At 38.6% G+C, this 11785-nt stretch overlaps 1 protein-coding gene across 5 annotated transcripts in view; it reads right to left on the bottom strand.

Annotated features, from left to right (window-relative positions):
- Positions 1-6472: 6472 nt before the first annotated feature.
- fli1 (Fli-1 proto-oncogene, ETS transcription factor) overlaps positions 6473-11785 on the bottom strand; it is a 75967-nt gene continuing 70654 nt past the window's right edge. For all 5 annotated transcript variants that reach the window (XM_039764059.1, XM_039764061.1, XM_039764064.1 and 2 more), the window contains 2 exons: positions 11499-11546; positions 6473-8704 (listed from right to left, as the gene is read on the bottom strand). In XM_039764059.1, the coding sequence (XP_039619993.1) occupies positions 8175-8704; positions 11499-11546 (578 nt within the window). In that variant the 3' untranslated portion in view covers positions 6473-8174. The remainder of the gene's footprint in view (positions 8705-11498; positions 11547-11785) is intronic.

The raw sequence follows: 11785 nt of genomic DNA, 5'->3' as shown, positions 1-11785 counted from the left end.
AAAAAATGAGAAAAAGAAAAAGGGGCAGTGAAAATTAGAAGGCAACCCTGGAATTCGCGTAGATTGGGATAGTGCGAAGAAGAGACACCCGTAGCATACTTCACACAGCTGGACTCGGATAAACGAAATAAATGAATTTTTACAGACGAACCATTGCACCGAGGTCGGTATGTGTTTATTCTAAAAAAGAGGGTGAATAATGATAAAATCAGGCTTGTTCATGTCTAATTAATTTTAGGAGTATCCATTTCAGCTTATATATTACTGAGGTTTTAGGTTGATTAATGGGATGAAACAACATGAAAAAAATCCAAGGAAGATGAACAGTTTGTATAGTCTACAAAAGATGCCCATATTCATACTCTTTACAAGCGTTTCATCACCAATTACAAGTTGATTGCACAATTCCCAAATTAATTTAAAATAAATCTGAAAACAAAAATCTATATATGTACAGTATATACACGTATACAGCATTTTTAATTAAATACAACAAAGTATGGTATTGGGTACATATTGCTTAATATCGTCATGGTGTTACATAACATCTGATGATTTCTAAACCCAACTGTCTGCTATTTTTCCAAGACTGCTTTTTCTAAACCCAACTGTCTGCTATTTTTCCAAGACTGCTTTTTCCATTACAGGTCTGCAGTCAGAGCCTATCCCTGCCACAAACAACACAGAGCAGGAGTCCAATGTGGGCATGAGGGTATTAGGAAAGCAGTCACATCCTTGCACTCAAATATGTTTACAACAGGTCAGTTTTGTTGTACCAGTCAACATGATTGAATTTCATTGTGGATGAAATAAGGATCCGTGGAGGAAAAAAAAATGTGTGAACACTGAAAAAATCAAGAAACTCCACATACAAGGCACCCCACTCAGAAACTGGCCCTCGGTTAAAAGAAGAGTGTAGCCTCAACATAATTAGTTTAAATAAAGGAGAATGCTTGACAAACACAGGCAGGTTATGTTAATAAGTAATTCCGGTGCATGTGAGTGGGCCCTTGCACCCAGTACTGCTGTGATAGGTGCTGCCCACCAAAGTCAGAGCTGGATTAAGCAGGTTTGAGCAGGTTATGTTATATTTAATGCCATCTGCCCTTTATCATATCGAAGGAGCTGCATTTTGCACTAAAATTGATAGGGTGCATGAAGCCTTCCTTTTCACATATTGGACAGGGAGCAGAACTGAATCCTCTTTTTTTTTTGCTATATTACACTTAGTGAAACAAATATGATTTAACCATGTATTTAAATAAAAAGTTATCTCTTACAGCAATGTGAATAATTGACATGGACAGCATTATAGAAGCAGACGTTTGTCAAGGGCGATAGTCATTGTCAGTTTCTAATATTTTCATCATGCAAGTGTTCTTTTTTTATTGAACTTACTCAATAAGTTACAGAATGATTAAAACAAACTAGATGAATGCTAGGGGGAGACATCATCAGTACCGGTGATGTGTGGGGACGGGGACATGAAGGGAATAATGCTGACTTCACTCTCACTTGTTCTAGTTTAGCACACCATCAATGACAAGACAGATGCCAGTTTTTACATTCCGCCACTTAATTGCATGCAATGCGGTCTCCTTCAGATCAAGCCGTGTAATTTGTTTAGTTGTGGTGTATGTCAAAATGAACAGCTGTTTTACAGTATACACATTTGTAATGAAATATCTTACATAAAAGACTGTCCCTTATAAACACATTAAATGGCCACTTTGTGGAGTACTGTATATACCTAACTGGTCCTTCCTTACTATCAAAGTAGCCAGAAATTATCATGGCTTTAAGTCAACCAGCTGTTGAAAGGACGCCACTATGACCAGCCATTTTAACTTTTAGAGGTATATGAAATGAATTGGACATATTTTAAATAGCAATGAAACAGGAAAACAGGCCCCGCTCTGTTATGGTCCACAGTTTCTACAAATTAGATGGCAGTAAATGTCTACTTGTTGTTTTTCACCACACAGATGATTGATGGCATTGTGTGTGGAGAGGCAACTGTATTAAACTAAATTTACTGTCACATTTCTGTAACCATTGCAGAACGTTCCTAGCATTGTGGCATGATACATTACCCTGCTGACAAAGCTGACACACTGATGCACGTGCAGCTTCCATGAAAAAACACCAAAACTAACTCAGGCTATGGATTTAGTGAAGGGCGCCATCAGTGGGCATCAGCAGGGGTATAAAAAGTTAATGACAATTGAAAAGTAAAGAAGGTAAGGCTGGAAACCTACTGAATGCTATCGAGTCTCTTACATTGGAGATAACCTTTACTTTTTCTCCTTAAAATATGCAATGCAACTCAAGTCCTGCATTTGTAACACCAAGGGGACTGAAGGTCCCCTCAAAACAAGCCCTGTGTTTTTCTTTGCTTTTTGCCCTAAGACAGAATGGATCAGTAGACTAAAAGTTCTTTCCCATATCCTTGACCTCCCATTAACTTGAATGTAAGGGAACTTGGCACCGACAAAACAGGTGTTTTTGTTCCTAGAATATGCTGTGTTTGAATTTCCTAGCTCACTCGGTTACACCTTTGTCTCTCATGTAGCACTGCAGTTGTATACAACTTTTTTCCATTTTTTTGAATTTATTAAAAGCAAGTAGCATCGAATACTAGCAAGTCAAATTTGACAAAGCTAAATTCAACTCAACCCTCACCCATGAGAAAGAGAGGAAGACCAACAGCCAGCTGAGAGTACAATAAAGTGGGAGGAATCTTTTCCCCCAATATAAATGCTTATTCTAAAATGTTATTAATTAGATCCTACCAGGTTTTAAAAAAGCTTTGAACAGATCCTCTTTGATTTTTTTTTTCCAATTTCTAATAGTATGTAACATCAGTTACTCACTGACTTAAAAGAGGAGGGCCAGGATTTTTGTATACCACTTTTAGTTAACCATCTGTGGTTACATTGTGACAATCTTTGTCAGTCCCGGGTCTGACTTTAACAAAAGAATATAACAGGCTAGATGTTTATTGAGCAGTAGCCCATTCTCAATAGACCAGTGAACCTGACTTGGGTGAAAACTCCCTCCGAGTTGCAGCTCCTTGCACAGTCATTACAGGTGTCATGTCCTTTCACACTTTTCTCTGTTCCATTTATAATGACACTTCATTTTTTGGTTTGGCTCATCATTCCTCATGTTCATTATGCACTAATGATTTCATTTCATTTCATTTCGTGTCTGTCTCCTTTAAATGCCATAACCATTCCACTAGCTGACTAGTTCTTTACTGTGAGAACCTGAGAACATAAGTTTGAGAAACAAGAAGCCTTGCAGCCCATTAATCTCATTTGGCTAGATAGTAGATAATAGACAAGTTAAAATACAGTTGTATTGCAGAAGCATCAGCTAATCCATACCAAGGACAGAACATGTGGACCTCCTTTGGCATGTTGTCTCATATTGTGAAGGTTCTTGTGGTACAATTGCCTAAGTCCTTGCTGGCTTTAAGTTTCAGCAAATGCTTAATTCTGAGTAAAAACTTTTGAATTTGCTATTAGTTTCCCTTACCACGACGCATGAATGAATTTGCATTACCTCTAAGATAAACAATCACGATATGTACTAACCACAGTACATAAAATTGTAAATATGATGAAACTAGAAAATAAAATGAAATTGCAAATCATTAAATCATTTCCAATGCAATGCTTATTTTGTGATGTAATGAAGGTGTCATTTAGGAAATAAATGCTTCCACGCTGACGCTCACTTCAATGCACACACATGCATAATGCACTTGTTTATACAGAGCTCACTCTACATGAATACATGCCTTGAGAAAGATGCAAGGTACAACGTGAATAATGCACACCGAGCGGTAGTAAGCTAGCACCTACAACATACTGTATACTGTACCTGATACAGAGGTACCTGACATACTTACCGACCAAGTAAAACTTGTCTAAATAACTTGCTCCCCTATTGCATACACATATCAAGGTTTACATTCTAATTACATAACTCAGCAATTTGCTTCAGATTCCCATGACTCTTTGTATGAAGATGCGCTTCCGGTCTCCCATCTTAAATCCTCCTCCATGTCATTTCCACTTGTGCAATCAACCACATGGTTCACTATTTAATTGAAAGAAAGCTCCTCGATTAATTTTATTGATGAGTTTGACAATTCTGAACACCTGGATTAGGTCTTCTCTGCTCAAGACTAAAGAATAATCCTGTTTAGACCCTCGTACAGCTCCATCAACACCACAATATAGCATACTCTTAAGAAATATGCTACAACTGTGTTGGTCACCTCAGTTGTAATAATAATTAGTTACATTTATACAGTGCTCCTTCTTGCTACTCAAAGTGCTTTACAGAGTCGAGGGGAACCACTTCAACCACCACCAATGTGTAGCACCCGCCTGGATGATGCGATGGCAGCCATTATTGCAGCAGTCCTCTCACCACTCATTAGCTGTAAGCTGGTAAGAGAGATAAGCAATTTGAGACCGGGGATAATTAGGGGCCAAGTATATATGAAATACACAATTGGTGGTCATCCAGTTCACATTGAAAAGCTCCGGTGGCTAAAAACCAGAGGATGGACAGCAAAGCAGCAGGCTGAGTGCAATTCCTCAAAGTCTGCCTTTGTAATGCCAGCCCCAGTTCAGCACATAGCACCAAGAGGATCCATCCATCCATTTTCTAACCCGCTGAATCTGAATACAGGGTCACGGGGGTCTGCCAGAGCCAATCCCAGCCAACACAGGGCACAAGGCAGGAGCCAATCCTGGGCAGGGTGCCAACCCACCGCAGGACACACACAAACACACCCACACACCAAGCACACACTAGGGCCAATTTAGAATCACCAATCCACCTAACCTGCATGTCTTTGGATTGTGGGAGGAAACCGGAGCGCCCAGAGGAAACCCACGCAGACACGGGGAGAACATGCAAACTCCACGCAGGGAGGACCCGGGAAGCGAACCTGGGTCTCCTAACTGCGAGGCAGCAGCGCTACCACTGCGCCACCGTGCCGCCCACCAAGAGGATAGCACTTGGAAATCTAAATCAACTTAGAAGCCAATCATTATCATGGGACAAGAAATCAGTATAATCTTTAAATACACTCTCTTTTCTAATTCTTCCATTTGCGATGTCTTCTAACAACGCTAAAGTAGCCATGGTTGTTGGAATAGTTTGGCTATTCTGTGCACATTATATTGTTACAGACTGATTACAATCAAGTGCTTTAAATTTGTAAACGATATACAATTCGTTTTGGTCTATTTGATAAAGCTCATGTCATGGATGCAAATATAAAAAAGAAAGGGAAACCGCACAGCTTTGATGCTGAGTGCCACCCATTTATAAAACCGAGAAGAAACGTGCATACGCATAGTCTGAGGCTGCCGCGAAAATGTGTGCAGCTTTACACCAAGTTTAGTTTTTATACATCTTGATACAAGTGTGAAAATGGCCATACACAACATTTTTCTGTGTTCACACTATTTATACTGGAATATATGTACTGGGTACAGTTTTGGTCTCCAGACTACAAAAAGGAGATAGCGGCACTGGAAAAAGTCCAGAAAGAGCAATCAAGCTAATTCCGGGGCTACAGTGGATGAGTTATGAGGAAAGATTAAAAGAGCTGAGCCTTTTTTAAGCAAAAGAAGATTAAGAAGAGACATGATTGAAGTGTTTAAAATTAAGAAGGCAATTATTCTAGCAGACTGAGACTGTTATTTTAAAATGAGCTCATCAAGAACACAGGGACACAGTTGGAAACTTGTTAAGGGTAAATTTCACACAAAAATTAGGAACTTTTTCTTTACACAGAGGACCATAGACACATGCAAAAAGCTACCAAGTAGTGTGGCAGACAGTAGGATTTTAGGGACTATCAAAACTCGACTTGATGTTATTTCAGATGAGTTAACTGGATAGGACTATCAAGTTTTGTTGAGCTGAATGGCCTGGTCTTATCTAGATTACTCTAATGTTCTAATCAGAATTTAGGGGAAAAAGTCAAGCTGCTGGTTTTGGGCTTAATGCTGTGATGCAGTTTGCAAGATTGTAGACGCAAGAAGTCTTAGTATATGTTGAAAAGTTTGATTTTTAAATGCTAAGTTGTCATTTTTATTATTCTTACACTTGATATAGCTTTTCAGAGGCCAGAAGATCTTTATCCATACCAAACCTGCCCTGAAATCTTACTTAGGATCCATTCATCTAACTGCAGGCTAAATGTTTAAGACAGACCTCTCCACATTTAGTCCCCCTAAATTTGTACCAAAGTTATGCTTATGATTCCTACATGATTGACAACTAATCATTCTTCTATTATTGGCCACAAAACACTGAATTATTTTAACAGCAAAGGGGAGACACTTGAGTCAAAAGTGCCATCAAAACACTTATAAATACACTGTATGGAGTATGAAGACTAAAAATCTTCACAGAGAAAAAAATCATTTATTTTTTCACATTTTTTTCTTTACAAATTAGCCCTTTGACAAGACATTACCTTCATACTACAAACATTTTCTGAACAACATAAAAAAGTGATAACTTGCAAAATTATATATATTTAATATCCAAATAGTACATCTTTGCATATATATAAGTAGCGAATGTGCCCCTCTGAATTGGGGTTACATTGATTCTTTTGGATTATTGCTGTAATGCTACATACAATAAAGTTAAATGCACCCAGATACAACCAGATGCAGCCAGCCAACCTTTTTTTTATTTTCATAGCCATATGTTGGCCTTAGCTTTGGTGATCTTCTGAAATAGTTTGGCCTTTGGACTATGATATTTTGATATTTTCATTGTTGTCATGTTTCCTCTCCTGAACCCATATACGTCGTCCTATAATCCGCCTTAAACGCCTTCACCCCACCATCCACCTACATATTTATCATACCAACTAGACACGGTACAGGCCAGAGAAACTTTTAAAGAAATGGATATAATGCACTTTTTAAGGGAGACAACAAACCTGAAACAATGTATGTTACAAAGTACAAAAAACTAAAAACATAATAACCAAATGTACAGATTCTTTAAAAAAGATGTACAAATTACATTAAAACCGTCTTTTTCTTCTGATAGTAAAAACTGCATTTGTGACCGAGGTCAACTCGTTTTTTTTTAATACTGTATCATATGAAAATAACTCTGCATAAGTTATACAGTAAGTTGCTCTGACACGTGAGTTATCCAATGTATTACAAAAATAGGTCTGACAAACGCTCAGCGTTCGCGAATCCAAGGCCTTGTTTTGCTTTCAGTTTATTTTTTTGCTTCGCCATCAGTGATGTACTTTTAAAGGTGCGGATCACATGTCATTCGTTCAACTTTAGGAATTTTATTTAGAATGCCATTGTTAATTCCATTGGAATTTTCAAACCTACATAGAGGTGTGAGACAGAAGTATAAAAAGAAGAAGGAAAATCCAACATTGACCCAGGTAGATACTGGCAGGCCATTGAACTTGCAGATCCTTGGTGTGCACATTATAATGGGCATATATCCAGAAAAGAAATGGAAATGCAGAACGATAGCTGAGAATAACCACTGAATTTTTTTCTCAGTGCCACAATACACAGTCCCATTGCTGGTCTTATTCCAGTTTGCTGCCAAAAATATCAAGTCTTCCAGTTGCCTTTCCAGTCACAGTGAGACGTTCTCATTCTGACCAAACCTTCATTGTATAGTTTCCAGATTTTCAAGCTTTGTTGTTAAAAAAAACCTCAGATTTTGAAGACAGAAATATATATTTTGGTTTATTTAGATGGGTTCTGAATTGTTATGGTCAATGCTGGTTGATCCTCCTTGAGATTTACATATGGGTACGTGATTTGCAAGGACCACCAGTGCAGCAAAACTGCACAAGAGGTGGATCCCCTCCGTCATTGAAATGTCTGCAATGCAGAGAATATGGTGATAATCCTGGCTCCTGGAACTACACTCAGAATCATGAAAAACGAAAAGTATTTTGAAGATAAACAAAATATCCACGGTAAAAACCAAACAATCTTCCTGTACAAGCAGGTATTTTAAGTAGTATTCCATTTCAAAGTAGGTGGTAAATCCAGTTTTTGCCAAGTTTTCCTTGTTTCCACAAGTTCAAAGATTTCCAAAAAAGAAGTTCAGAATTAAGTACAGTTCCCCCTGCAGCAGTGTCAGTAATAGCTGCTGAGATGGGAAGGCACATGAGTGTTAGGATGCCGAGGAACACTAGGACTTGGGTAGATACCACCAGTAGGGGAACTCCAGTAGGGGGCTGCAGCTCCAAAAAAGCTGGAGGATGTGACAGGCATGGAGGAAGGATGAGGGGACACAAAGTTCATTTTCTGTTGATGGGTGTGATAGGAGGGCACGTAAGCCAGGTCTGAGGGGTACTTGTACATGGATGACTCAGTAGGGTGGGGTTGCAAGGCCTGAGCAATCCCATGGAAATCAAACTTATAAGCATAGCGCTTTCCATGCACTTTAGTCATGATGTTCTTGTCATAGTAGTAACGAAGGGCACGGCTCAACTTGTCATAGTTCATGTTGGGTTTGCTTTTGCGTTCTCCCCAGCGTCGAGCCACCTCATCTGGGTCTGTCATCTTGAACTCGCCATTGGTTCCTTCCCAGGTTATACAGCCAGCATTGGAGCTGTCTGACAAAAGCTCCAACAGAAACTGCCACAGTTGGATTTGACCACTACCTGCAAGAGGGAGACAAAAAGTGACTGGTTATTTTGACATTATTCTCCACCGTATATCTTCTACTTCCATGGATAACTAATAAATAGGTTTTAGTTTACATTTATGGTGAGTTCTCGAAGTTCCACTTGGGTGACTATCCTGGAAATAGTATTTGCTTTTTCTGTGTACTGTACAAGAGCTGTCCAGGAGAAAGCTAATAATAATAATAATATTTTCCCCTGAAGTAATTTCATCTTTTAGTTTGTATGACTCAGGAATTAAGTATTAGATATCAACATGGTGTACGTATAGGAATCAGGACATTAGTCAGTTATAACTACATTTCCCATATCAATAAAACTTTGATGTTGCCTGAGAATGTGAAAAGGAATGTGTCCACAATTAATCATTCATTGGACAATAATGAGTTATGAATTATAACTAAAACTAAATGTATATTTTAGTGGAAAAAATTGTCTTTGCCAGTCACGGTGATTTGCCAATCCTATTTACAAGTACTTTGCGGATTTCAAAAACATTTACAGTTGTAAAAACCACAGTGTCTTGCTGTAGTTGCTTTAAGAGTATGGGGTTCTGGGGTCAAAGCCGCATGCCTTTTGGCCCTTGTATTTGTGAACAGAGAGCTGTGTTCACATAAGTGAAGTCCATTCTAAGTATGCACTGGATGCCACCAAGGGTGTGTTGTTTCCTCCTCTGGTCACATTTTTCTTAGATAGTAATCTCAAAGCAAAGCCAAGATTTGGAAATCATCCAGTTTAAACAAAATCTACTGTTTTGATGCTATCCTCTTAATCTCTTACGCATTCTGGAATGGATCACAGCTGGGTGTAATGTTGATGGGATGAGAATAAACGCTGTCAAATTTGAGTTAATTGTACTCTAATGGAAAAGAGCTTGTTCTTTTGAGATAAAGGTTCAGCAGCTACCACAAATGAAGGAGTTCTAGTACCTTAATGTCTTGTCCATGAGTTAGTGCAGCAAAGTAGCAATTTTGCAGGAATTGTTCCAGATTTTGGTGGTTAAGTGATAACTAGATCAGTAGTAGAAGGTTTTGATTTGATTTGATTTGATTTTATTTTTTCTCCAGCCGTCTGGAGTTTTTTTGTTTTTTCTGTCCCCCCTGGCCATTGAACCTTACTCTTATTCGATGTTAATGTTGATTTATTTTTTATAATTATGTCTTTCATTTTTCTATTCTTTAATATGTAAAGCACTTTGAGCTACTGTTTGTATGAAAATGTGCTATATATATAAATGTTGTTGTTGTTTTTGTTGTTGTTGATTTCCCACTCAGTCTATATCTCCATCAACAGCTATGGTCATAAACTCAAGACAGTGAATGACACTGCAAGTACAAGCAGACAAAATTACATTCCTGCACAAAGTTGCTGGGCTAACTCTTGGTGATAGTATGAGGAGCTGAGCAATATGGGAGGACTAAAGAGAACTGCTGCTTGTCTACACTGAGATGAGCCAGCTGAGATGGTTTAGGTATGTACTGTATATATATTTCAACCATTGCGTCTTTTAGGGAAGGTGTACAAAGCATGGCTCACTGGAAGAAGACCCAGTGGTAGTTCCAAGATATGCTTCAGTGATAATACCTGTATCTTTTTTGGCAGGAAATTCCCTAGGAGGTGTTGCAAGACGTTGCATAGTTTAGATAGTTCAGGATAAGCAAAGTGAAAATGAAAGAATGAATGAAAACTACACAGGACTGTAATTAATATAACAAATGATTTGGTGGTCTAGAGGAATTATACAAAACATCTACTGCACAGCACTTCCGTTTAGATGTCTAAAATTACAGTTTAACTACTGTATTTACAGTATACACCAATCAGCCACAACATCAACAATGCCCTTGTGCCACCAAAACAGCTCTGACTCGTCAAGGCATGGAGTGAACAAAACCTTTGAAGGTGTTCCTATGGTATCTAGCAACAGAACACATTAGAAACAGATCTCTTAAGCCTTGTACAGTAAGTTGTGAGGCGAAGCTTCCATAGATTGGACTTGTTTCTTCAACACACTCCACATATGAAATCTGGGAAAGGCCTAGACAACACCTTGAACTCTTTGTCATGTTCCTCAAATAATTCCTGAACAATTTTTGCAGTGTTGCAGGGTACATTATCCTGGTGAAATAGGCCACTGCCATCAGGAAATACTGTTGCTGTGAAGGGTTGTGTGCTGTCAGAAACAACCTTTAAGGAGGTTGTACGTGTCAAAGTAACAGCCACATGAATGCCTGAACCCAGCGTTTACTAGCAAAACATTTCTCAGAGCATCACACTTCCTCTGCCAGTTTGCCTTCTTCCCAGAAAGCATCCTGCTGCCATCTCTTCCCCGGGAAAACAACACACCCGCACCTGGCTGTCCACATGATCTTAAAGAAAATGTGATTTGTTTGACCACACCACCTTCTTCCATTGCTCCATGATCCAGTTCTGATGCTCACAAGCCTTTTGTAAATGCTTTTGGGAGGTACTAACCACTGCATATTGGGAATACCGCACAAGACTTGCCATTTTGGAGTTGCTCTGACCCAGTCATCTAGTCATCACAATTTGACTCTTGTCAAAGTCACTCAGATCCTTACACTACACATTCTTCCTGCTTCCAAAACATTACCTTGAAGAACTGACTATTCATTTGCTGTCTGATATATCCCACCCCTTGACATGTGCCATAGTAATGCGATAATCAATGTTATTCACTTAATTATTATTTTTTTTTACATTAGGCATTGCAAACACTGCCAATGGAACAAGTGCAAAAAAGTAATCTTACCTGGATTGGCTAAGCGACTGCTTGTGGGGCCTAGAATCTGGTAGGGGTCTGAAAATTAAAAAAATAAAATAAGGCGGTCAGAAAAGTGTCACTCAGGTGGAAAATATGGAATAAATCAAAAGCAGTCATGAATCCAAAAATGTTTACAGAAAGTCTTAAAGCAAAGAATGTTTTTAGATAAGGGATGGACATTTTGAGTATACATGCAATAATCTAGCTGAATAATACATTTCTTTCTTTCTGTAATTTGTGCCAAGCATCTAGGCCTAGCAAAGTTTTTCATTGAT

Source organism: Polypterus senegalus, chromosome 9 (genome assembly GCF_016835505.1).
Source record: "Polypterus senegalus isolate Bchr_013 chromosome 9, ASM1683550v1, whole genome shotgun sequence".
Lineage (NCBI taxonomy): Eukaryota > Metazoa > Chordata > Cladistia > Polypteriformes > Polypteridae > Polypterus > Polypterus senegalus.
The sequence above is the reverse complement of the archived record's forward strand: the minus strand, read 5'-3'. Positions and strand labels throughout refer to the sequence as shown.